We start from the raw sequence: 27563 nt of genomic DNA, 5'->3' as shown, positions 1-27563 counted from the left end.
TGTGCAGGTCGGTGGCGTACGTTCATTGGTTTCCCTACGGCCGGGTGCTGACCGACATGGCGGCCAACGCCTCCGTGCTGCTGACCGTCACCTTCACCGTGGAGCGCTACATCGGCGTCTGTCATCCCATGAAGGGCAAAGTACTCTGTACACCACAACGGGCCAAACTGTTTATTGCCCTTGTCACTCTGCTGGCAGTCGTGTGCACAGTACCAGAGCTCTTTGAAATGGAGGTAATTTTTCTCTCTGTCTCTCTTTTTCTATTTTTTTTCTTCTTCTTCTCAACTTCTCCTTTTATTTTTATTTGTCTTTTTCTCTCCAATTTCTTTTGATTTTCGCTTTCATTCCTTCCTTCTCTCTTTCCCTGCTTTTTCTTGGATTACAAAAAATTATGAACCAGAAATGTGAGAAATAGCAAAATAATATTTACAACTGTTGTATCACATTAAATAAGCTTTATTCCTATTGTGCTTCGTTAGCCCTTGAAATGTCATCTCTTCTTGTTAGGTCTTCAAGTCTGCTTTTCTTCCTCTTCTAGGGTATCAACAGCCCTCAAAGCTTTACTCTTTGTACCAGCAGCCGACATTCTTTCAATAACTTTTTTTTTTTGCCTGGCATTCTCTGGAGCAAAATACATTAGCCAAGTATTGCAACACCTCGATGTGTATCGCGAGCTCTTGTAAGGGAGGTCACACAGCAGATAGTTATGTCGCCTTAGTGTCCCTCCACCACTTTTAGGAGCCAAGGGTAATATAGAAATTACAAGAAAAATACATCAGAGCAAAATATTTGAAGCGATGTAGTTAACACCAGTAGTTCACAAAGAAAAAAGTTGTCTTTTCCACCTTCGTTACGCACACAAACAGATAAAAACAGAACAGCAAGAATGAAGAGAAAAGAATGAAAGAACAACATACAAAAAGGTACGAGTTTGGGATACCTACAGAGCAAAGTACATAGTCTTGCAGTTGAAGTTGTCTTCAAATAAAAATAAAGTACAGCTGTCCTAAACGTACATAAAAACATATGCTAATCATTTCAAAGTACAGAGTAAAGCCTTTTTTCAAAAAAAAGCTGAGCTCTCCAAAATTAAAAATAGTTATTTGTCCTGATCTTTACATCCTGTTGTCTGCACCTGTCTCAATTACTGTTTATAAAGGTAAGATCTTTGAAGTACAGTGCCCCAATATTATAATAAACACAAGCAATTCAGCTAAGGAACAGTTGTCTCAAGCTTATTAAAAACTCGAAACTCTTCAGATTAAGTGCACCTGGCCCTGGAATATTTAAAAGACTGGAGGGATGAATACTGCTGTTCTCGAGATACACGAGATCACCATGAACAGGAAAAATATTAGCTACACAGACTTCAGGACTGTACTTGCGTATGTTTATTTTGTTGAGAGCTGATTGGCTAGGACGTATTTTAATTACGTGTATATATGTACAGAGGTTGTGTCACGATCTGATCCACCATTTGTCGCCGCAGATTGTGTGGGAACACGACGAGAGCATGAACAAAAGCATCGCCAGCTGGCAATACACCGGATTCTCCGTCACCTATGGTTACCGCATCGTCTACTATTGGTTCCTGGTCACGGCCTTCACCTTCCTGCCGCTCCTGCTTCTCTGCATCTTCAACGGCATCCTGGTGGCCTCGCTCTTCCACGCGGCCGAGCTGCGCACGCGCATGACTCTGACCTCCCCTCGCGGCCTGTCCGAGCGCTACGCTCGTGAGCAGCAACGCATCACCAAGATGCTCATCACGGTCGTCCTCGTCTTCATCCTCTGCCAGCTGCCCGGCGCCGTGCTGTTACTGTACGACACCTACAACAACCTAGCGCGCGTGGCGCTGTCCCGCTACTCCTACAACGAGCTGCTGATGGCTGGCAACGTCACCAACCTCCTCATCCAGCTCAACGCCTCCATCAACTTCCTGCTGTACTCCATGATCAGCACCAAGTTCCGCCGCGTCTTCTGCCGAACGTTCTGCGAGCGCGGCAAGGCCATGCGCCCAGTCTACCGCACCTCCACCTCCAAGAGTGACGTCATCCCCCTCTCGGCCATCTTGCTGTCGTCGTTCAAGCGTTCCACTGCTCGCAGCTGTGCACCTGAGCGGCCGGGTGGTGAAGGTGGTGGCGGTTGTTCCGACGCAAATTCAGTGCTGCTGCCGCCGGCGGAACAGAAAAACCAGAACGGAACCTTAGGGAACTGTGGGCAGCTGAGGAGGTGGAACGAAGTTTAAATCGTCGTGAGAGGGTGAAACTCTTTTCTCTCTTTTTTTGTTGCGGATCCTGGAGGACAATGTTGCTATACTTGAAGGACGTGAGGAAGAAATTTTGTGTTTTACGCCGAAGATAAATTAAAGACTATTCGTTAAAAAAAGATGACTAATGCCTTCAACACTCACCCCGCCCATGTGTGAATCGGGTGGTGGATCGGGTGGGATGTTCTAACTGGTATCGGTACCACTCCTTACTCTTACATAGGGTTGTCCACCAGAGTTTGCCGTTCAGCATACAGATGATTGAAGAAGAGGTCAAACTTTTTAATAAAGTGTTACAAAATCCTAAAGTGAAGTGTTGGTGGATTAAACCCAGGCTTTTAATGAAGAGGAAAAATGATAATAACAGTAACATATACCTGATAATGCCCTCTTGCCCTTTTGACGGTATCCTAACCGTTGGACATTATCATCGCGTTCATGTATCGTTATCCACGTTAGTCTGTGGCTCAGCGAGCACACGAAGCAACTGAACACTCGGTGTCAGAATTCTACCAACATCACACGTGGAATAACAAACAGTACACTGTGGTCTATCAATCACCTACCTGTCAGGTAAATGTATACAGTCAGGATCAAACATCCGAGATTCGGAGATGGCCTTATTGCAGGAGACAGGTGAGCAGTTCACAGTTCCTCTTCACCTGCCGCTGAAAATGTTTGACACGCATAAAAGCACAGAAGAGAAAAGCAGGTATTAGACAGTTAGAACGGCGATACACCGGCATGATGTATAAAGTACACATCATGGAGCTGTGTGTGGTCAACCTCTATACATGGCGATGATAAAAATTATTTTAGTACTACACGATTTATTCGGGATATGTTACAGTACTGCAGTAAGACAGTAAGACAGATAAGAATTATTATTATTATTATTATTATTATTATTATTATTATTATTATTATTATTATTATGCGCCAAATACTGTAAAGATGCAGGATTATTGCTCAAACATGGCAGTGATACAAGGCAAATCCTTGGCTGATAACAGGATTATTGTGCTAAACAGTGAGTTTTACAGGTAAAGAGTGACTCGGTGACACAGGTACAGGCGGCAAAGAATTCAGTGATAAATGGTCGAATAGTACGGCAGTGTGAACATGTGTGAAACATTGTGAAGTTGGAATATGTGGCCTGTGACTACAGAAGTGTGTGGGACATAGGCACAGTGAATGTTAGAGGGATACACACAAGACTATATCACAAATAATAGCGGTACTGAACAAGGTGAGAACAGTTTCCTACTGAAAAAAGTTATTACTGAAAAAAAATTATTATGGAAAAATGTTGTTATTTAAAAAAAACAAGATTAAAATGTTCGCTGTAAATTAAACATATGTTAAAGAATGCAAAGGCCTTCTCTGCCCAGAAAGTCAACTTGTAGCTTCAGTGATTGTGTAACCAACAGAGTGTTGCCTTGCATTACACATGTATTACTTTTGTGTTACATGGGAAAAAAGCTTTTAATAACTGAAGTCTAGTATAAAAAAGGGATTGGACAAAAGATGAAGTTTGTGACTTCCCAATTCCGCAGACGTCGGGGCTTCATTGTTTCATTTACTCTCGTCATTCTGTTATCTAAGCTGTCATCTCAGACATTCCGTGTTCAAAGACAGGACAGATGTAGGAATCGTTCTTTTTGCTGTTGCTGAGCAATGGAAGTGATGTTAGAGAGATGCGGCCATGATGTGATGTGAGGGAGTGTATAATTCAAAGTCGGCGAAGAGATTGATATATCAGTTAATTCTATGGTCATTGCCATACAAAAGGGATAGAACAAAACAATAATAAAACAATATTAGTAAAAAATAACCACTCTCTACAATAACTGACGAGGGAGGTCAAAGTGCAGTTATCATACATATTTAGCCAAACATTGAAATCAATCTGATTTGAAACGTATACAATAGATATAATTACAAGTTCTTTACAACACAGATATATGAAAAAGACTAAACTTACATTAAAAGAAAAATCTGTCACTAGTGTTAATATGAGTATTCCAATCCTGCCACCTGCACATAATCAATCTTTCAGTTTCTCAGTTTCAGGTTCATCTAAACAAAACCCAATCCAAAAGAAAATACTTTTCATTTTAATAGTCAAATCTCCCTACTATGCCACCTACCGGGACCGAGCAAAAGTGGCATAGTAGCGAGAGTGGCATAGTAGAGAGTGTTCGTAAAAACGGCTTTATTTGCTCAAGTTACCCGTCAGTCCAAAGCAGGGGTGGGCAATTAATTTTCCCAAGGGACCGCATGAGACATTGGGATGGTTTTAGAGGGCCGGACTAATATAGTTAACTCAGTTTTACCTAATACTGTATGTATAGTATATATACTGGCGGGCGGGCCGGTCAGAGACAGGAGGCCTTTGCCCAGGTCTGGTCCAAAGCTCTCAAGAATCGTCGGCTTCGCTAGCTGTCTCCTCTCATTCTCCCCCTCACCTCTTCATCCTCCACCCCTCCCAACCACATCCGCGCACCTGCATCCTGTCGCTAGTCGACCCCCTCACACCTTCCCTCTGTCACGTGACTGTCACCCGGCTAGCGACCACCACCCCCCACATTGCCAGCCTCCACCCTCCCTGTGTGCGTGCTATGTTCCATCCCCACTAACTGCGATGTCCCACACTACCATACAGTATAATAATCGAGCACTGCGCGGAATTTCACAACTTGTGTCTTTTAACAGTCACAAAAAAGTGGCATAGTAGCGAGAGTCTGGGTGGCATAGTAATTTTTTTTTTACATTGAATTTATAGTCGGGACCGAGCAAAAGTGGCATAATACCGAGAGTGGCATAGTAGAGGGGTGGCATAGTAGGGAGATTTGACTGTATTTGATGTTTGCTTTACCTGTACCATCTAAATCATACACTGTGTACACTTTATGAGGCCATCTATCATTGTTCATTCTAGTATGTTTTAACCAACACTATTGCATCTAATGACTGAATTCACAATTATTGGATATAGGTGCAGTTCACCATAGACTAAATCATTAGGGATGCGCACATATACACATAAGAACTTTTTAAGGACAGAAAGATGAACTACATAATCTAGAAAGAGAAGTACCTATTTAGTACAATAAGAAAAAAACAAAACAAAATCACCCATTCAGCGTGGAAGAAACAACAAAATATTCCTGTTTAGCACAGTTTATTTTAAAAAGTACCGAGTTAGCTTCATTAGCTCAGCGGTGGTAAATTAGGGGTGAAGGAAGAGACTTGAATGAAAACAGCTCTGAAATATATTATTGTCATTTTTTTTCTTGCTTTTTATTGATAGTCACTAAAGCAAGTGATTGTTATGTAATGTATGCCTTGCTGGAGTCATGATGATCCTGTCTGAGCTACTAGTGATGTGTGGCTATTGTACAACAACCAGCAAATTAAAGATAAAATATGACTAAGTGTTCGCGTGTGTGCTTGTGTGCGTGCCTATCCCCGAGCTTCGGTAGAATGTGTGTATGTGTGTGTGTGTTTTCCAGATGCCAGTGATGATCTGCGATCTTTATCATGTCTTTCATGTTGGGTGAATTAATATACAATCCTGCCTTGGTGATGTTATTTCCAGCTTCGGAAAAGGTTTTCTGTTTTGCTTCAGATGATATTTTTTTCTGATTCAAAGGTGATAGAGAATGGAAACATTTATTTACAGTGTTATGTAACCATTCTCTCACTTTACAGAATCGTCTAAGACGAGTTTTGTGTCATATTATGTTTTTTGTTAGGTGGGGATGATTTTTATTTTAGATTATTTATTTTAGGAAATCATATATTGTGTATTACATAGATTACATACATTTTGTTATGTTTGTTGTAAATAAGAGTGCCGTGTTTGTTGCTGTCAATTTTTTTCTGTCTCTCACACACACACATACACAGTGAGTTATGTGTCGGAACACATAAAGAATCAATCCACTCCATTAATTAGTTTACTTATTTATTGTTCGTTTTACTTATTGATACAATGATACATGCATGTATACAAAGGTACCTGAATACAAACTATTTGCTTTTCTACCTACATGCTCTCCATCACACATTGCTCTACCTCTCTCTCTCTCAACCCATGTAACTGAATAAAAATATTTCACGTTGATTTTTAAACCATAAATATCAGAGAATAAACATATTAAAATATTTCAAAGTGTTTTCTCTCCCCTTCAACGAAACTGTGCTTGTATTGCTTCCAAATGATAAAAGGCGGGTCCATCTGATACTCAATGTGTGCGCGACGGATGGAGGACTACTGCTTCTCTCGATTTCTCTACACAGATTCCACACAGCAACATCACCAACCACTTCAATAGTTATTGAACATATTCCGCACCAATACTCGCATCCTTTAGAAGCCAGGACTTTACCAATCTCCACCCCCTTCCTTGCCACAGCTGGGGGGACACCAATCACATTCGTGTTTTATACTGTCTGAAATATTTGCAGTACATTTTGGGCTTCTGGGCTTTGTAGCCGCGCGCTTTGGTCTTGTGTGGTCTCCACAAATGACGCCCCATGGCACATCTGGAATCAGAGAGATGATGTGAGCTTTGGTGTGTGCATTGTTTCCAACAACAACCGTCTTGTGTGAACAGCCAACTGGCAAGATTAGAGAATGCTGCTTTTCATAAGAGATTTGAAATACAGATGGTCAATGGACCACAGGAAAGGGCTGAGTAACGGCAGCTGGGTTAGCTTAACAACAACAACAACAACAACAACAACAACAACAACAACACATTATTATTGAATAATATTTATATTTTGCTTTACAGTGAGACAATATCTAAATGCTGCTTAATATTTGTATTAGTTGCGTTACTTCACACTAATCGATGAACACGTCGGCAAACTCGTAAAATATGTCCGCTACCCAATATTTGCTGTGAGAATATTGTTGAATGCATAAAGGAAACAATTTCTCTATCGGGAAAGCTATTCATACTGTACCAACCTGCAATAACATGCTCAACATGGTGTGTACATCCCCTGCATCTACCTACTTCCCACAGTCGGTCCACGTCACCATCTGCATCTATACACGTCATTACCACACAATCTGTACACGTCACAACACAACAAGACGCTACAACTCACCCGTCCTTGCTGTGGTCGTCATGCGTCGGTTGTGATGACGCTGCTACTTCGCCACAACACGTCCATGTCCCCTTGTCTGCAGGTAAAAATGGTCAAAGATGTCAGTCTTTTGCTTTATTAATATTTCCTAGACATCATTGTCAACATTTGTATCGTAAACTCATCAAATATTCACCATTTCACTTCTACTACTCGTCCTCCACCAGCACCGACCAACGACCACCGCTGCCACCATGATGATGTCTTTTATACTACTTATCTTTATATTAACACACCAGTGTAATAGCGTTTTTAAGAAGTACGGGGAAAATGTGTATGTTGATAAATATTATATAAAGAATATTAAATAATTGAATGTTTGAATAAACTGCAGTGAATATGGGCATACTTACACCTTAATTAAAGTGAATATATTTCACTTTGGTGAATATTTATATACTTTTGACCTTACATTACATTTATGGGAAATATATGTGGTTCACTTTATAGTCTGTGAAAATCTCGGACTATAAAACAGGTGAAGCACAAAGAAACTTTACATGTTTAACTGTACATTAATCCAAAACCATAAATTGCAGCAAAAAAGGAAAAGATAAATGACACTGGACTCGAACTTTAGATCATGCGCTTGTGTTATTTTCATCCTTCTCTTTACTGTCATCACTAATAACCTTTAACGTAGAATAATACTGCACTCTTATTTTTTCCATTACTTCTCCATCAACAAGAGTGTGGCAGATTTTAAAAGAAGATTAATTACCGTTCAAAAAGTAACGACTATTCAAGCGACTGCTCACATCATGCGAGGAGCAGTGAGTGGAGTTGTTTGGACAAGCTCATAAAACATGAGAAAAGTGTCAGGTTTATTGGATGTTACCAAGAACATTGAAGGAAGCTGCGACATTTTTACGACTCCAGTGTAATACAAAAATTGTGAAACTCAAGATATTTACGCAGATTAAAACATAAAGTATAGTGAGAATGTTTTATTCGCGAGAGTTCGCTGGGTGAAGAATGTGACGTTTGTAAGGAATAAAACTTACTGATGTACCCGGGGTGGTGACGGCAGCTCGAAGACTCCTGGCAAACGCTTTCTCTGAGTGTGAAGGGGATCAGACAGTACAGACAATGGCCGTCTGTATATGTAGAACCGTCCTTGCGTGTAATTGGTTTTCGGGGCGTTGGTTGCAAGCCTGGCCGGTAAACATACACAGATCTTGATGAAGTTAAATCAGACTACGTCTACAAACAAAAACAATCCATAAACACACCTCTACATACATCATAGAAATCCCACTGTTTAGGAAGCGGATAGACGAACGGTTAGGACATAGGCGCTTGGTTCGATATCCGTGTGGCGCAACGATCTGCCCCAGTCAACCGAACTGTGAGAAATGGGGTACCTGACTCCATAGAGGGTTGGGGAAGGCAAGGCAAGAAGAGGAGGTGGGCACTACCCTTACATAATAAAAGCTGGCCCTAAGATGGGTCTTTGACACCTCCCTCCCCAATCTACCAACAAAAAATAACTAGGGGACGACCTTTAGCTTTACTGTTTCTTTACTAATTACTCTTGGTGCACTAAATATTTATTTGCACTCGCTAGAACATTCGTTGTGTCTTTTTATGTATCTATGTAAATGCATTTATACAGCTATAAGCATATATACATGTTGCAACATATTAGTCTATCGACATGCTGGGGTATCTGTGAACAGATCAACACTTGTGTTAAATATACAAAAGTAACACATTATTTATCAAAAAATTATGTTGATTTCTGCGGGTATCTTTAACGAGAAGAGGATGAAGAAAATGTTTGTAGTTACCTGCGGTTTTCTCGCTCTCTGCCGGTGTCTTTCTGTTGGAAGTTTCCTCTGAGTATGCTCTTTAAGTCTGAGAGAGAAAAAGTCCGCGTTAGCGACACACACACACATACACACACGCACAGACACACACACACAACACAGTTTTTTTTGTCAGTAACCTTAACTACCCTTGGTGCGATCTGAAAAAACAACTGTCTTGTTTGTTTGAGCTAAAAGCAATACGTCTTCTCCAAGTCTAGTATCATGTTACTGAGCACGAACGAACAAAATGTCAAAAATAAATAATCATACAAAACAAGAACACGCAATTTTTTTTATGGCAACACGAGCCTCAAAAACAAACAAGCAAATCAAAAAACAAAAACAAAACAAAACAAAAACCTGACTTCCTTATTGCTTCGGCGTAGCACGCATGAGGAATAAAACCTTGCGATGCAGATTGCTGTAAGTTGTAACACGCTCGCAGCTTTCAATCAATCCTGCATCCTTGGCCAGTCCTAGCCTGGTAGGCCATGAGAACTTCACCAGGATTCCTGCCAAAATCGCATCAAGTCGTCTCCGAACGGTCCAGCCCCCAAAAATTAAATTCACACTCCTTTTGAATTGATTCGCTGGCGACGTGACCTGGCAACGTGAGGTGAGGTCCCTCTACGTGCATGGGGTCAGGGGTCAAGCTGCTGCAAGATCCATTGCGACTAGTCACGTAGCGCATACGTTTGACAAATGTTTTGCCTTCCAGCATGCATCCCAAGGACTCATCTATGATCACGCGATGAAAAACAACACTTTTACAAACGTGTTTGTCACAACGGCACTTTCCAAGAAGCTAGGAAAATATTTTTTGAGACAGCTTTTCCCTGTGAACGGGGGATGGGAAGGAGGAAAGGAAATTGGTGTACGCCGAATCAGCAACTAAGGTTATATCACGGCAAAGCAATCATCCTTGTAAACAGATGCCCTATGCAGAGAAAAATCAGCATCTCCGAGACGAGATCCTAATCCAGAACAGCCAATTCTCACTGTATTGATGACAGGAGTTACCCGCTGGACCAAGATGACTGCTCATTTCCGTTATGGACACGAGTACAACTCAAACCAAAACGCTTCCCTTACATAACTCGTTGATTTTGGTGAGGATGACGAAGAAGGGAGAACACGAGAAAGATAGTGCAGGAGGTTAAGTTACTGGGGCCGTCAGACAGCGACACCCGTATAATGGATGCCGTCCTCGGTGGCATCATCCAGTTGTCAGCCTCACTTAACTGGGCTATACAGCAATCTGACAGTGCCCTCCGTCTTCTCTCGTTTGCTATCAAGCAACGCGAGAGTTAAGCGCTTCTTCGAATTCTTTATTTATAAGAGAAAATACTAGTTAAAACATTTATACATTTGCTTTGTGACTAATGCATTATTGGTAGACCAAATAGGGGATTCACGTACCCAGGGATGCAAAGTCATCTGACAGCTGATTCCTGAAAAGAGAAATATTATATTCAATATAAAACACTGTGGGAAAAACGATGTACAGATACTTGAATATTAGATAAAGAAACACTAAAAAGGTTTTTAGAGATATCTGTAATGTGCTGTTACACTTTCCCATACTTAAAAAAATCTCAGCTGTTACAAATATTCCAATATATCAATGTAGTAGAACGATCTGAGTTCATGGGGACGCAGTACCCGGACCTCGACTGTGAAGGAAGAAGAACGTTCGTGCATTGAGATCGCTGGATTTATGCGCCACTAGAGGGGCCTGCGAGCAAGTCGGAACTAACAGTGAAGAGGTAGATATGTTACTAATGAAATGTAGATATTGACAATCGAATTGTAAGCATTATTATATACTGGGAAAATAATTTGATTACAATTACAATTGCCCCGGAGAGGTCGTCTGCTGCTGGGCCCGTCCTGGCTCTAGGCGGCCCTGCTGATAATACTGAACTGTCTGTAGCCTATATGGACATTCATCGTTGTCCTGGCAATTTGAAGCAAGGGAAAATACCCGGGTCGCTTAAGATTTTTTTCAATAGCCTCTATTAAAAGTTAAAAAAAACAAAAAACAAACAAACAAACAAACAGTAAAAAAAATATCTATCGTTCGAAGTTCAAGGCTTCTTAACCAGTAAGGTTAGAGATGTTGCCAATTAGAGGTTGCTCAGAAAATAATTATGAAGAATGAGTTATTGGAAACTACTTATTCCTTAATACAAATTTTTTTAGCTACAGGTCATACAGCTGTGTGTCTGTGTGTCTGAAAGCTCGAGATCCCTCATGAGGTAGTCATAATGGGTGCAAACCCATCACCAACAACATATTTGTGCCGTCTACATCTACCTAATCTGGATGTTGGACCAAGATAAGCCTTTCTTTAAAAAAAATAAAACAAAAAATCTCGAAATACTTTAGCGTGGACTGCACATACATATAAAAGGAAGGTTCAGAAATTGCACAACAACATGTTGGACGGTGAATGCACGTAACCTACCGGTAACACTTGACAGCTCTCGGCCTCTGGATGTAGACTTTCTTCACGGCCAGCGAGCACGCCGTAAGTTTTCGCCTCACTACGTCCATGACTTTAGTGTCGGAAAACCAGGCGCTCACGACTGTCGTCTGCTTATTCAGCCTCATGTACTCAGCAGTCGCCGCCGAGTCCATCTCTAGTACACAGGCATGGCTCACACAAAGTCGGGAAAAATTGAAACCGATCTGTGGTTGTCTGAAAAGGACGCTTGTCATGCCCCCAAACAAGGGTAAACAGAACTTGGTCTGTATTGGACACCGCTGCTTCTTTTTGTCTATGATTCTTTTGACTATATTCAGCGCAAGTCGATGCGTTGGTCTGCTTGTTCTTGTTTTCGGAGACCGGCGTCGCTCTTCTGATACAAGAGTGACGTCCCCCAAAAGAGCTTGACTGATGACGACAACGAAACGAGCGTATGACGTCACACTGTGTGTGCGACGGGCGATGTTGGCGGACGACGTGATGAGGTCGTTGGTCGTTGTCGTTAGCTTGGACAATTTCTGGTCCAGCTCTGCGATCACGTGATCAGCTGCATTCCAGATTTGGTCCGTTGTCAGGTTTTGGCAAAATGTAGCTGCAAAATATAGAAATTAAATTCACAGTATATGTATATATAGGGATAGTCAACGGAAACGTAGCGGACGCCCGGCAACTACTCGTGTGACGTGTAGTTACTCTGTTAACGCTGAAATGATAGAAACTATTTATTTGCAAAAAATAAACCATTTCGCTGGGAACAGATGTCACAGTCCACAGATCAATGGTTGGAGTTAGAAAACAATGGAAAAACTAAATAATAATAATTTACGGTAAAGCGTTTGATCTGCGCTTGCGTGATCACTTACCTTTCTTCCGACAGGAGCACACCGCCATCGGCACCGAAGGGGCCTGAGCTCGTCGGATAATTCCGCTGCGCTGCAAGTCGCGAACTGCTGTCTTGAAAAGCACAGGGTCGGAATGGAACACACAAGTTTCTACTTGCATTCTGCCAACGTTCATTTCTTCTTTTGTGGAACCTGTTCCAATTTTCCAGTCTTATTAATTAACGATGGTTCCACCCCTTGTTGCTCAATGGATTGTGAACTCACGAACTTGTATTACTGGACTACTAGCAGACAAATTGTTTCCAGTTAACTACTAAAACGAGGCATGAGACTACAAAGCTTCCGGTTTATTACATTCTTTGTTTAGGCTCGCCGAGACTAACAGCGGAGAACTTGACAAGCGTTGGTCTTGGCAGACAGACAGCAGTCCACCTATACACGTCCATGGTGAACTGTTACATTAACATTTCGATCCGTTATTATATAGTTACACCATCATTTCCTTTAGAACGTATCCAACCCAAGAAAATGGTATCCAGTGGAAGACCCGTTTCAGTGACGTTATCGCGGGCTGTAGTTCACTCCGGAGATCTGACCATTTTTTTTTTCAAAAACACGAGCTGAACAAAAGCAGTCTACACTGCTCTATAAAACTTGGGTGTTCAGGGGTCTGTCTACAACTCGTCTCTGATCGCATGAGCGAAGACTACTGTCTGTAATGCGCTTCTGAGAGTTTTATTTATTTGAAAGCCAGTATAGTTCTGATGTAACTGTAAGGTTAACCACCGTAGGGTTATATAAAGGCATGCTAATTAAGAATGGTCAACCCCGTCTAAAATTATCAGCGGTACCGTGTCGAAGGGAAGCAACACAGTTCAGAATCTGCGAGAACATTTGTCTCCCTTTGAAGCGAAAGCGAGGCTAGGAAATTGGCCAATGAGGTGCAAAGTATCATCCTGCGTCCAACTTTCAACATGGCTACGCTGAATGCGAGAGTTGATGAGGAGGATGCATATGTTTATGTGTATGATAGACGATCTTCTGGTGCTCCAGAAGTTAAAATATCAACAGGAGGATTGTTCACCTTTTCTGATTTCAAAGACAGAGTTTGCGCTGTAAGTGAATTGTAGTTTGTTTTGGACTTATATCAACAACAACTAGCAGGCAACTTTCACATCGATCATCAATGGTTCTAATACTGCTGCGGTACCTGTGAGCAATTTGTGATTTGAAAGAATTTAGCAGTGACAATACCTGCTTTTAATAAAAATTATGCACTGCAATTGCACCTTTTTCTTTCCACAGGCTTTGAAACTTCAAGAAAAAGATAAGTTTGTCATCGCGACAACAAATCGAGAGGAAATTAGCGACGATAAATCATGGGGTAAGGTTATCAGTTGAACAGGTATCGTTGGGTACAAGTTTCTTTTTTTTCCTATATTGTACGGCACATGCTATGTATTGCGCTGGCGAATAAAGTTTCTGATAGTGATAAATTTTTTGCCTTTTAATTTTATGTAAAATGCTGGTAAAATGCTGGTCCTTTTAGTTTCTTTCTGTAGTTCACGGTACATAATTTTAAAATACTGAATGGCAGAAAACTTAGTACATTATTAAAAAAAAAAATGCTCAAGAATAGCTTAACATAAAAACTTTTCAGTCACATGAATAATGATACAAAATTGTATACAACAGTCATTTTTTTCACCTTATAAGATTTTGTGCTCTTAGCAAAATTAAATCAACTCTTCTTCCTACTCCCTCCCTTAACAAAATTCATATGAACACAGAGGACAAATAGCATCACACAAGCCAGAACATTACAAATGCTTAAACAGGAGAAGCAGAACATGGGCTAGACTTGTGCATGTCTAGCAAACTGTTTACCGCATTCAAAATTAAGTGTTGTTAAATATGAGGAGTCCCAAAACCTTGTGACCACAGGAGCAGAAAAGATAAGTGATTACAATGTGTAGAGAAGGGGATATGGAATGCTGGGGCCAACGCTTAGTGCTCACTCCTGTATGAACATGATTTAGTGCTGTGCATTTGCTGTTTTTGGGCCACGCACCTCTACACAAACATTCTTTGAAATCCATGCCAGGTGAATTAGGCACAGCCTCCTTTTTAGAAGTTAGTGAAATAGTATTAAATTATTCTTATGGTTCAAAAGTTCAAACAGCTTATTTTTTTTATTCAAAGATTAACACATTAGCTGTTGTGTTAGAGGGCAGTTATGCTAGCATTACCTATGGCAGATTCCACATAGAAGGTGCCGAATGTTCTGTATAAAGGAGATAAAGTTAAAAAGAAAAATGAAGCTTACCAAGAAGACATGATGAAATCCATTCCACATCGTATTAACAGACATTCATGTTCTGCCATCAGACCATATTGACAAGGGAGACACACTTTACATTCTGACTGACCTGTCTCAAGAGCTATGTGCTCCAGCAGAGGAACGTGTCAACTACCTGCCACACTATGATACCATCGTCAAAGGAGGGATGTACGAGTATTATGCATCTGAAGGACAGAACCCACTGCGTAAGTAGCTGGTTAAATGAGTATTTGGGTGACACCACAGCTTTGCTCTTTACATCACTCATTTTAGTGGGGAAGATATGCGTGTTCATGTGAGCATTTTTGTTGGCTGCTGGCAAGGGTGGTAAATGCTTCTGAAACACTTTTACTGTTGACCTGGCACATTCTGGCATGCAACATCATCACAAACTCATTTGTCTGCAATGTATGGAGGAATGGTCTATTCGTTGATGCCAAGATTTTTTTCTTCAGCATTTGTCAGGTCTGCGATATTTTTGTGTGTTTTCTTGTATACCTTAATTTGTACATTTCTTACACAACCATTGAACTACATCAGCATGCATTGTGCTTTATGTGGGTTCCCCCTACCCCCTTCAGTTTTGTTTAAGAATTTGATTTTAAAAGTAACTGCCTTTTTCTATCATAGTCTACATTGTATTAAAGTATTATAATACAACCTATATTGCTATCTGGTAATTTTCTGTCGGGATTTTTTTTTTAAGAGAGCTTTTTTGCTAGTTTAGACATCACCAGATTCAGCACTAATCATTTGAAGTGCAAGTTTTTTTTCTAGTTTTTCTTGCTGTATTAATCTTTATTTCCTTGGCCCCATTATTTTATTATTTCATGTAACATACACATAACAATAGTTTGGTAAAACAGTGGTAATAAACATTGAATCATCTGTTTTGTAGCATATGCTTTTGCTGAACTGATTGATAATGCCTTGGCAGCGACAGTCTTCAATACAACAATGCGCAGCATTGAGATTCGTCTGGTGAGAGACATTTTTTGCAAACCACTCTTTGGATTTAGACACTTTCATCTTATGACTATGAGTTAAATAAAAATGCCAAATTATTTTACACTGAAGTTTCAGATCTGATGACATTTCTGCATGGGTTATAATTCTATCAATCATTTATTCAAAATAGTAAAAATGCCATGGATAGTTGTATTAATTTTATAAATCTCCAAAGATCATTGTAAGTCATAACCCTAACCCTGGCTACTGGTTATGGGCCTAGCTGTTAAAATTAATCAGACCTAAGTTAAAAGATTGTCAAGTCACAATGTTTAATTGCTACTTCATTGCAGCATTTTGATGAGAACCCACAGCGAAGCTGTATAATAGTGTTGGACAATGGCAAAGGCATGACTCCAAGGCAGTTGAACAACTGGGCAATTTATCGCTTATCTAAATTCACAAGGCGAGATAAAACAATCAGAGGGTTAGTATTAGTAGTATGTTAAATGAGTTTTATTTCCTTGGTATAATAATTTATTGTTGGATAGGTGTTCACACTGGTTTTTTTATTTTCTTTGATGGTTTAGCTGTAAACAAGAATTTGATGTGGACTGCAGCATAACAATAAGGTGGTGTAATTTTTGGCATTCAAGTGAATGTTGGGAGGAAGTGTGGCTATCTGTATTGTGACTAATTTGTCACAAACAGCTATTTGTTTGGCAGAGAAGCTTCACCAAGTTTGACAGACTCAAGCACAGAAGAGAGCATTAGCACAAACTCTCATGTTGCACGCTACATGAACAGCGACATCTCATACTTTGGTGTTGGTGGAAAGCAAGCCATTTTCTTTATTGGAAATGCCACAAGGGTAGGTCTTAAGGAATATATTAGCTCTCTTAATTTTTACTTCTGTTGTTTGTATTTATCATATAAAAATGATAAAGGAAATTAAAAGTATGGATTATGCATTTGTCATTTAAACTACGCAGTTTCCTTAACTAAATCATAATGATAATAAATGCTCAGTTTATGTAGTGCAAAATTATGCTTGTAAAAGAGCATGCTGTCAAAACAGGACAAGGACAGTATTTGAAGGAACTTTACTGACAAAGTAGTAATGGCTAGACGCATAAAGAAATGCCAGACACATAAAGAATGGGGTAATATACAGGTGCAACTGAAAGTTACATTAAAGGGCAGAGGGATAAGAGCATGGCAGTCTAGTTTTATAGTTCGTATGCTACCCCATCTCCTAGGCCCATTTAGTGGGTAGTTAAAGGTGGCACATGATACCCTAATGAAAAATTCTCATTCTGGGTAATCTTACCCATGTAGCTTTTTGTTTCTTTATTTCTTCGCCATGAATTTTAAATTAAAAAAATATATATAAAAGCCACATACAATTCTGTAATGAGTATTTTAAAACCAACTTGGGCTTTCTTTACAGATGATCAGCAAATCTCGGGGTGCTTGTGATGTCCATGAACTGACAATTTCAAAGGAGGAGTTTGAGAAGAGGGAGAAAAACAATGAGGCTATTTATAGTGGCTACATTCGAAACCGAAAGGTCAGGAGGGGTGCTTACAGTGCCATTTTTGAGTGAAAACTTGAAAGACATAATTTTACATTATATTAACTGGTAAATATTTATGTAATAAGAACATGTTTTATAATCCTTAAGTTGATGTGAATTCTAGTACATAATAGTTTATACCTCTTGTAGAAAAGTGAATACTGTTGTCGTAAAGAGATCCTTCTGTATCCTTTTGAATAGCTAATACCTGAGCAAAAGAAATCTTCTTTTTAACATCTTTAGCCAGGGGATACCAGCCACCTTCCTGCAGATGATGACATAGTGGCACGTCTGATCGCAGAGGAGACTGAACGGGATTCCTTCACAGCTGTGGTGATACAGAACATTGTTCCAGAACATATCGTTTACCTGAAACAACATGTGTCTGTGTGGACAAGACAGCTTGCGTGAGTTGTTCCTTTTGTTCATTTGTTTAGTTTATTAGTTCATTTTATTTCTGTTCTTAAACATGCGTTGGAAAGTTATTGAAGCATGTAAAATTATATTAGCTTTTCTTGCTTTTTCTTACTGGATGGTCTGGTGACACTGGTAACAGAAAATGGGCTTTTAATTTTAGACATATCTATCACTTCTACCTCCATGGGCCAGATGGCAATGTTGACAGACAAGATGATGCAGAAACACAGCCTGCAGTTATTCACCAAAATATTGACATTAAGGTAAGTCATTTTATATAAATAAGACAGTACAATTTTGTGAATGTAATTATTTACAGTGACACAGGTAAACAATATATTTTGAATAATTTGTGTAGGGGGTTTGGGGTTTTCTTGTTTTCAGCTCTATTTTTCTGCTGCTACTGCTGTCATTTGTCTTTGGACAGGAAAAAATATTGAAACAGTCATTGATTGTCACTTCTATGTTTTAAATAAACACAAAATTACTTAATGTACTAACGAGGATAGAAGTTCATATTTTGCTATAGTTTGTGTGTTTGTCCTGAGGTCCTAAAGGTTATTTTTATTTTCTTTTTTTTTTTTCTGGTTTATTACTAAATGAAAGTAAAGCATCGGGTTTTTTTTTTTTGCAGGTGAAGCTGCATATTAGAGGTCATGGTCGTGATCCTCAGACCTCCCGGGTTATAAACCTGCATGATATCACAGATGACATGCAAACACTTTTTGTAAGATCAAGTGCAGCAACTTTTGAGTTCAAGGCTATTGTGGATGGGTCAAGCGCAGTAGAGGGGGTGCTGCGATATCATCCATTTCTTTATGACCGTGAGACATATCCATCTGAAACCTTTGACCCAAGAGGTCAGTATTAGTGCCACAATGCAAGATCCCTGTTTATCATGAACATGAATGTTCAATGTGTGTGCGTGTGTGAATGCATTTCTCCATGTAGCCATAAAATTAGATATGGACTGTACTGATGCAAATGAGCGTGTGTTAATGGATCTTTAAACAAGATGACATAAGTTAGAATATGTAATTGTTATTTTAGCCAGAGCCAGATAACTTCAGTTCCCATGTTTCATTTCTTGTTAGTGGAGCCAGAGCCCGAAGATGATCATGGTTATGCCATCAATGAACAGCGTGCACGTGGCAAACGACCAATCTTTGAGTGTTTTTGGAATGGTCGCTTAATTCCATATACCTTGATTGAAGAGTAAGTCTGAATTTGTTTCATACACACCCTGTCTTATCTAGGGTTGCTGATAAAGTCTAGGTGGATAGCAGTTTGCATTAAAAGAAAAAGCAAGTGAAATAAAAAGTTGGGCTTAAATGATAGATACTGATATCTGAGTCATTTTCATTCAAAATTTTTGGTTTCAGATAAACTGTTTACTTATGGAGTTGTCTAAAACACATTTGCAGGTTAGCTTTTGGAAGCCATGATTCCACACTCTTTCATGAAGGAAAACAAACTGACCCTTATCATTGTACTCACAATCCCAGATCTGTGATGCCGGGGCTTTGTTGACTGCAGTAGTGGACTGAAAGTGAACTTTTGTGGCTGAAAGTTTCTATAATGCCATTTGAAAATAAAAGGTACAACTCCTTGGGTTTAATAAAATTCAGTGCTCAAAAGAGCTGAGTATTCTGTTGCTTAACCAACCAAGCAGCTATTTCTGTTGACAGCTTTGACTGGTGTTCTCTTCCAAAGAAAAACAGAAGTTTACCTGTGGAGTGTTACAACAGGTAAGCATAGGCAGTTAAGATATAAAGATGCAATACTTTGAACATTTACGCTTGCATTAAAAATGGTTCTTTCGTGGTGAATGTTTTCAGTATTCCGTTGGTTTTTTTTTTTGTGTGTGTTTTTTTTTTATTCTTTTGAAATAATGGGGAAAGACTCAACAAGTCAAAAGCATCATTTCTTTTTTTCATCTAACATTTGACATTTACTTAGGCATGTGAATATTAAATGAACATTTTAAGTACAGGGCAAATGATGCTTTAATTAAGTTGTAGACTCATTTGCCATATTTTGAGCATATTATTAGATCCTGTTTGGCAGTTGTTTTCCAGTGTGTTTATATGAAAATGTGTGTGTGTGTGTGCATACTTGTGTGTGAAGAATTTCGGGAGTATTGTGGACAAATGATTCCTTTCAAGTCAGCACAAACAAGCTAACATACCTTGATTTGGAGATGAGACTTCGAGACAAGAATACTGCTTTCACACGGGTTTTCAACGGGCATGTAAGTACTCCGGCACTGTTCATAATGGCAGTCACTAATGATTGTCATGACATGAAGGAATAATAACAGGAAAGATTTGTACTTACATACAACAGAATAATGAACCAATAATATTCGGTGACTAATATTGTAAAATATGGCCGCACATAAGCAGTGTTCAGGACTGGTGTCATGCATTGATTTTATTCTGCAGGATAAGCGTACTCAGATCGACAAAGAATTCTTGGCATGGCTTAAAGAATGTCATGAAAAACACGACAAACAGATTCTGTTCGCTGGCTTCAAGTGTGTTAAGACTCGTGTTGACCTTCCGCGCCACCGTCAGTATCCTTGGTCTGTTTTTCAGCGTGTGGAATGGGATGGTCGCACCTACAAAGAGGGCCAGATGGTAAGCTTTCATTTTTGTTTAATCTTTGGCAAGCAATTAAAAATTAACTTTTAACTAGTGAGTATTATACAGGATGTATCAAAAAGATGGTTACAATATCAGTATATTTCACAATGGCAACGTGGTACAAGGAAAAAAAAAACCACGCACTGCAATTATGGATTTATTAAGAACTGCCTTGTGTTGTGGGGGTTACCATCTTGTGAATGAATGGCTAAGGCTAGGAGCTGTTTGTGTTCTGGGAGGCATTTAGTTGCGCAGTTGCACAGGTATCACAATTTCAAATCAGGACTATCTATTTAAAACACCCTGTATGTAGATGAAATGTCAGTAATTGTAGTCTCAGTGATGGCAACTACAGGTTTTGCAGGATTCATAAAATTCAAGAGAGCTAGATGTCAGCGATGAAAACTACTATTTTGTGGGGGGGGGTGGGGTGGTTTAGTGTAAGTTTGGTGATGAAGATTTTGATGGGATTAATTACCCATTTATTTATCTAGTTTCTCTCTCTTACTCTATTGGGGTTTTTTGGTTGTTGTTTTTTTTTTTTTTTTTGTGTGCACCTTTTTTTAAATTTAAAAAATGCATCTAAGAATTTTCATGTGAAATAGAAACACACATCCTTTTGTATCTGTTGTTAGGTCCGCATTCTTCGTACCACACCAACTTTACTGGGAACTATTCGGTGTTTTCTGTTGTATGGTGATTACAGCGGTGACGTTTACTCTACAGGTGGTGAAATTGAAATATCACAGGTGAGTGTTCTGCTAATGCATATGTGAGTATATTGACATTCATTTTGCTTGCCTGGGGAAGTGTCATGAGAAATAAATCAGGGGAAAAAAAATCATGATAAATAGGGGCAGATAAAACACAGTTATTTTAAGTTTAAAATATGCAAAAATTAAAACAGGCTGATGCCATCCTCAAAGTCGAGATCCTCAAGATGCCTAGCGAAGGTCCACAGAACCCCCCTGTTGCTGTTAGAGGTTGTTCTTCTTACGATCAATGACAATCAAGAAGATTGTCGCCAAGAGCATGCAACCTTGTTTCACTCCAGTCCTCACTGTGGATCGCCTGGCATGTTGTGTCCTCATACAGCTGCTGGATGATGACAATGAACTTTGATGGAAATCTGTAGTGCTGTATCAACTTCCAGATGGTTTCCCTGTCTATGGAGTCAAAAGCCTTCTCATATAGGGTTCTGATGTTCCAGGTCCCTATCCTGGTTTTTGCCGTGGTCGTGAGAAGATGGGTCAGCAAGCTGACTTCCTGAGGGCTTTCGCCAACACGCGTTGTAGGCCCTTCCGAAGAGGGGTCTTCCTGTCCAGGCTCTCGTTCTTGTGTTGTATTTGCAGTTTCTGTAGCAGGGTTTGTTTTACAGGGTGGAGTTGTTAACCCCACATCCAACCCTCCTCCTTTATTCAGGCTTGGGACCAGTAGGTTACCCTGGGGGTTTCCAGGTGGAGTTCTGTATGCCTCATACCCAGGACTGACTTTTGTGCGATGCATTTTCTCAGACTTTCTTTGATCTTAGATTTTATCACCTCATAAAGTGTTAGTTTTGTGCCTGCTACAGTGCTGAAGCACATTTAGAAATGATGCACTGCCATATAAGGACCATTGTGGCAGTGTTAAACATAACTGGCATGTGTATACAGCTGTCTTGAATAAGACACACATACACAGCATCAACTATTATGAAGTACAGATGGGTTGGGGTGTCTGCTGACTTACCAAAAGTCAGGATTTATACAGTAAAATGATGGCTGACAAAGGATCAGTTCCTAGGCTTCTTGATAAAGAAATAAAGTATGTGAGTGAGAGAGTGTGTGTGTGTGTAAATGCATATGCGCATATAAAAACTTGAGCATGCATGTGTGTGTGTGTGCTTATACATATTCATGTACAGGAGCCAGTGTCTCTCTACAATGATGTCAGAGTGGTCCCCCTGTCCAAACTGGACCGCCTTGCATCACAGGCCACCATCAAACACTGTGTGGAGGAAGAGGAGGCCAAGTGAGTGAGAAGCGAACAAAGATGCACAAGTCATATTATAGAGATGTCACTTTCTCACCCTGTTACTCTTAGCCTTTCTTAGTTTTTTTTTTTCCATGTTTTGAATATTGACAGCATGATCATGCAGATACCTTTCATTTATGCTTTGGAGCTTTTGAGTAGGTTAGGTCTCAGGGAAGAAGAACTATAAATTATATACTGGTAACTGGTGCTACTGCATGCCACTCCTTAAAAATAAAAATGTGTTCATGCTGACATTTTCTCAAACATGCAATTTCACAAATATAACTTTCTGTACTGGTCTTAGTAATGCTGTTAATTTGCTCAGAGATTGTTTAGTGGGTGATTTTTTTTTTAACATATCTCCCTTTCATTCAGACTTCCTGATCAGCTGTTAGTATCATGGCCCAATGGACAGGAAGTAACACAGAATGAAAAACGGCCTGCAGGAAAAACTATTGGTAAGTGACAGAGCACAAATAAGTGCATGCATAATATTTTCCAGGAAATATGGAATTTCAGTGTTTCACAGGCATCTTAAATGTGTTAAAATATCTGCACCACTGAAGAGATTGTGGCATTATAAATGATATAGAAACATTACAATTAGATACTGCCAGTTCTTGTTTTTGTAGGCATTGCTTGTATGCAAAATGACAGATCAGACGTAAGTTAGTGGTTATTTGAAAAGTTATTAAAACCACTGCACGGTCCATTCCACTGTTCAGTTGACAGTTTCTTAACCACACCATATCTGTCACGAGTTAGTATTTGTTCTGTAGTCTGCTTTTAAGTGCTTACCAACCAGCAAGATCAATTTTCACTGTTTGGTTTGTAGGTGACATCAAAGTGGAGATAATAAACAAAAAGAAAGAGAAGATCTCAAAGATTCCTAGCTCTGCTCCAGGGACCAAGAAGCTTCTTGTAGAACTCAAGGTCATCTGGCATGGTAAGTTTGCAGATGGCTTTGCTCACTTTATTCATTTTTTCATTCACTGTCATTTTATTTTAAATCACTTTTCCAAGGAAGAAGTCAAGTCAGTTGTAATACCACAACACATTCTAATTGTAAACCACTATGTTGGATAGTCATGCTGGTTTAAATTGTTCATGCTGATATAAAGCAGGGACCTCACTCCCAACTTCATCATATCATTCCCTAGCGGTGGGGAACCACTTACAGTTCATCGTCTCTGAAGCTACTGGATTATAACTTTAATACAATAAAATGATTTCATGATCTGAGCTGTGTGTGTGTGTGTTTAGCTCCTCAGGGTGATGAAGTGATTGTGTCCCACATCTCACAGCATGGCAAGAACTGGCCATATTGGTTCCGAAAAATGGGTATGCTAATTGTTTATGCTTATTGCTGCTTACTTCCTTCAGTCAAGTTTATGTGTAATGTAGCAAATAATGTGCTTTAGATATGACTCTCAGTAAAGCCTCCATTTAAAGTCTCAAAGAAACTGAGTAGTTTCACTGATCTGTTGGTATGCAATTGCTTAGAGGTCATACTAATAAGCATAACTATAATGAGTTGACGAGGCTGCTTTTTAACTGTGTGGAAAATGAGATCTTGACCTCTTTACAGACTGGATTAAAATTGCAGTCTTCAAATGAATGTCTTACTATTATTCAACTCATATGTGGGGAAAAGATATATTTAGATAAACTAAAGAAAAAAAGTTTTGCGTTCTTTTGGGCCTTTAAGAATTAGAAAATATTTGTTAGTTGTATTTCTTGTCTCCACTAATAGTAAGAAGAGATATGTTTGGCATGCTTAAATTTGTCCCCAGACCGTTTCATTTCGTTTCATGATTGTATTCACAGAGAACATGAAGAATCTGGGTGCTCACACTATTGAGCTGCATGCTGTCCTTAATGAAAGTGGTGCTACCACATATGCTGGACGTGAGCTTCCGTCTCATAAAATAAAATTCACCATTGTTGGTGAGTTTGTTTTCAATGTAGTTCTTTAGTATCTTATCAAAAGGTAAAGGTAAAGATTGTCCTATGACCTTTGTCAAGGCAAACTTTTTATGTGAGAACAGTGGCCATCTCTTCTCTGTTGCTGCCTTACTTTCCCCAACCCTCTTTGGAGTCACTCACCCATTTCCGCCAGATGGATCGATTGTGGTAAGTGATCCACGGTATATAGGTACGAACTGGCATCCCTCTCACTTCTGACACCACGACTATAACCACTTGGCTGTCTGGTCCTCCATCTGTTATCAAGCATCATCCCAAATAACTGTCTTGAGATCATGTAAGAGATAAAATGGTCTATGTTTTATTCCTGACGTGGCCATATTGAGAAAGATTTGTGTGCATTAATGGTCAAAAACTTGCTACAGATTTTGAATGTTTTGTTAAGTGGTTTCATTTTTTTTTTCCCCTTTGTGTTTTGATCAGTATGAACCTTTCTTAATCACTTTCAATTTTATATTCTTTAGCTCATAATTGTGGCTCCTTCCTACTTTCACTTGAATTTGTGTTTCCACTTAAATATTTTTCCAGAGGCTGAACCTGAACAGTTTACAGTTGGTCTTTTGGATGGGCCTTTCAAGGTTGGCGTGCCTTTCAGCATCCCTCTAGAGTTTCAAGACAAGTTCCGTAATCCTACCAAGCCACCTGCGAGAGTGAAGCCCTCCATTAAAGCTGAGTAAGTGAGAATTCTGTGCTCTTAATAGTGATGACTCAGTGAGCAAGGATTTCAAGAGAGGAATGGTAATGGTTGAAATGCTTGTTTGCTGCAGAGGGCTGGAACTGACGTATGATGGTGTTTTACTGCGCAACAGCACCTTATTTCTGAAAAATGTGGTTGCCAAGGGATCTGTGCCCAACAGTGCTGGGAAGGTGAGTGGTGTGAGTACTTTGTGTGGCACATTCATGATCTATGAATCTATGGATTTTACCCATATATGTATGTGTGTGTGGACGGCTATGCATGCACCTCCATGTGTACTTGTATGATATTTCTACATGCATCTGTTTATGTGGTTGTGCAGAATTTTAATCTTGATGTCAGCATTGAGGGAATGCATGAAATGCAAAGCATGAAAATCCGCTTGATGCCAGGTAAGGTTGTTTTTTGTTGTTTTTTTTTTAAGGGGAATGGGTGCACATCTGTTTCCTCAAAGATATATCACTGTTTTTTTATTCAACAATAGGACTAGATATTTGTTTAATTCTGTTTGCCAGTATCTTTGATTTTTTTTTCAGGAAGGAACTTTAAGCATTCTGCTTAGGCAAAATTTAGAATAGAAAATGCTAACTTCAGCTGATAGTCCTGAGCAGACAAAAAAATAAAGCTCCACATTTGATTCAAGAATCTTGAACAGGGTTGAAGAAAAGGTGCTTATTTTGTTTAATGTGTGCTTTTTGGTATGTCTGCACTTCAGTTGTTTGAAGTTTAGAAACAAGAATTATCTGTCTGCTATAAATCTTTGTAATGTTAATACACTAATTTAATTGTTGTCAAGTGAACATGAAATATGTACAGTGTACAGTCAGTATGTAATGTTCTAGAAGTTATTATGATGTAAAGAACAGTGTAAATTGTATATTATAAATAATACAAACTTGTTCATTGTTGCTTTATCTGTGCCAGGTCCACCCGCCTCCATGACAGTAAGCCCAGAAGAGGAATTGGGTGTTGAGAATGGCAGTGCACCAACCTTCACTGTCAGCGTGTTTGATATAGCTGACAATTTGACTTGTGATGGAAAGCTGGTTGTTACAGCAAAGGTAGAGTATTTTTCAGCTGCTTCATCCTGTGTGGTTCCTCTCATTAAACATCCTTTGATGCAGGAGAGCTGTTCTCTTGTTGGGTTTGCTCTCTGTGTTCTACTTCTGAATTTACTTAACAAGTTTATGTCTGTCTTTTGAAGTTTTTGGACCTGGTTTCTTTTGCGTATACAGCATATTTTTCCACTTAATATAAAGTAATTGGGAGAAGCTGGCATTATTGGTTTATGAGCGTAAACATTTCCTTGCATTGTTTATCACAATTTAAATATTTATTCTGCTTTTTTCTCCCTCAGTTCTCTGGTGCTCCCAGTCTCCCCACCTACTCAGTTAACTGTAACAGCACTGGTGTCACCATGGTGACAGGAGAACCCATATGTCTTGAGAAACTAGATGAAAAAACTGTCATAACGGCAACATTTCAACTTCAGGTGAGGACAATGTGGTGTTTGGTATGTGTTGACGGAAAAAAGTGCCCTAATTAGAATTATTGCTTGATTTTTATGCTCGCGTGCACACATCCATTACTTCATCGACAGACAGAGAAATACATGAGAAATACACTAACATTGCTTGATGATTCAGGGTCTACAGAGAAATACACTGTAATGTTATTTGATATTTCAGGGTTACAGCAACATTCCTGCCATAGAAAGGAAGTTGCACATCACCCCAAGTGGTCATGTAAGCTCGCTTGAAGTCTTCCGAGAGCTAGAAGATGGTAAACTGTCCCAGATACAAAAAGATGATCAAGTGGAGGGGGTTGTAGGAGAGACAATCCAGGGGTTGAGTAAGTTACTATTTACTCATTTGTAAAGTGCTTAACCCTTAACACAGGGCTTCTGCTAAGGCTAAATTCTTTGGGGTCCCAGGGACCCCTTCAGATTTCTAAGGGGTCCCCGGCTAACTTTACAAAGTTGAAAAAAAAAACCAAATCAACTACTTCGTTTAACTGCCTTTCGGGCACACAAAGCACTGTAATGTCTAGTCAGAAACGGCGAGATTTCTGTGCCATGAAGAGTGTGCAAGCATCTGTGATAAGCTTATGCTCACTGTACTTGGGGTACTCATTTTCTTTACGTTTCTGAGACGATGATTTTAACCACGCTGTCAACGACATGAAATAGGTTAATGAAACTCTTCCCGGTAAGGAAAAAAACTCAGTGCAAGGGAAGTAGCTCTCACCTTGTAGCAGACGACAACAATAGATTGGGCTACGATGGATTGGACTACACTTACCCAATTTTGTATCTGTTCTTCGCCCAAATTTGAAGGGGTCTCCTGGGACCCCATTGACGAAAATTGA

General features: G+C 39.6%; 3 protein-coding genes across 4 annotated transcripts in view; 2 read left to right on the top strand and 1 right to left on the bottom strand.

The window, feature by feature from the left end:
* Positions 1-4474, top strand: part of LOC112562794 (FMRFamide receptor-like) — a 35957-nt gene extending 31483 nt beyond the window's left edge. The window contains exons 4-5 of the mRNA XM_025236289.1: positions 8-233; positions 1490-4474. Coding sequence (XP_025092074.1) covers positions 8-233; positions 1490-2245 — 982 coding nt within the window. The 3' untranslated portion in view covers positions 2246-4474. The remainder of the gene's footprint in view (positions 1-7; positions 234-1489) is intronic.
* An 863-nt stretch (positions 4475-5337) lies between these two features.
* LOC112561974 lies at positions 5338-12928 on the bottom strand. The gene is made up of 7 exons (XM_025234860.1): positions 12592-12928; positions 11708-12320; positions 10660-10691; positions 9220-9286; positions 8434-8583; positions 7391-7466; positions 5338-6817 (listed from the first exon to the last, which is right to left on the bottom strand). The coding sequence occupies exons 1-6, from the start codon at positions 12743-12745 to the stop codon at positions 7409-7411; spliced, it is 1074 nt and encodes a 357-aa protein (XP_025090645.1). The 5' UTR covers positions 12746-12928; the 3' UTR covers positions 5338-6817; positions 7391-7408.
* Positions 12929-13516: 588 nt separating this feature from the next.
* Positions 13517-27563, top strand: part of LOC112561972 (structural maintenance of chromosomes flexible hinge domain-containing protein 1-like) — a 38577-nt gene continuing 24530 nt past the window's right edge. Inside the window, exons 1-26 of one of the 2 annotated variants that reach the window (XM_025234858.1) lie at positions 13517-13685; positions 13876-13954; positions 14959-15117; positions 15810-15892; positions 16213-16346; positions 16586-16730; positions 17310-17429; positions 17679-17842; positions 18013-18115; positions 18487-18712; positions 18947-19067; positions 19541-19600; positions 19980-20103; positions 20297-20491; positions 21133-21246; positions 22404-22510; positions 22889-22971; positions 23349-23459; positions 23777-23854; positions 24341-24460; positions 25028-25172; positions 25267-25366; positions 25519-25588; positions 26121-26257; positions 26554-26688; positions 26885-27047. In XM_025234858.1, coding sequence (XP_025090643.1) covers positions 13545-13685; positions 13876-13954; positions 14959-15117; positions 15810-15892; positions 16213-16346; positions 16586-16730; positions 17310-17429; positions 17679-17842; positions 18013-18115; positions 18487-18712; positions 18947-19067; positions 19541-19600; positions 19980-20103; positions 20297-20491; positions 21133-21246; positions 22404-22510; positions 22889-22971; positions 23349-23459; positions 23777-23854; positions 24341-24460; positions 25028-25172; positions 25267-25366; positions 25519-25588; positions 26121-26257; positions 26554-26688; positions 26885-27047 — 3217 coding nt within the window. In that variant the 5' untranslated portion in view covers positions 13517-13544. Of the gene's footprint in view, positions 13686-13875; positions 13955-14958; positions 15118-15809; positions 15893-16212; positions 16347-16570; positions 16731-17309; positions 17430-17678; positions 17843-18012; positions 18116-18486; positions 18713-18946; positions 19068-19540; positions 19601-19979; positions 20104-20296; positions 20492-21132; positions 21247-22403; positions 22511-22888; positions 22972-23348; positions 23460-23776; positions 23855-24340; positions 24461-25027; positions 25173-25266; positions 25367-25518; positions 25589-26120; positions 26258-26553; positions 26689-26884; positions 27048-27563 lie in introns of both variants that reach the window. The other variant, XM_025234857.1, reaches the window with a different exon arrangement.

Source organism: Pomacea canaliculata, linkage group LG4 (genome assembly GCF_003073045.1).
Source record: "Pomacea canaliculata isolate SZHN2017 linkage group LG4, ASM307304v1, whole genome shotgun sequence".
Lineage (NCBI taxonomy): Eukaryota > Metazoa > Mollusca > Gastropoda > Architaenioglossa > Ampullariidae > Pomacea > Pomacea canaliculata.
This window is presented reverse-complemented; position numbering and strand designations above follow the sequence as displayed.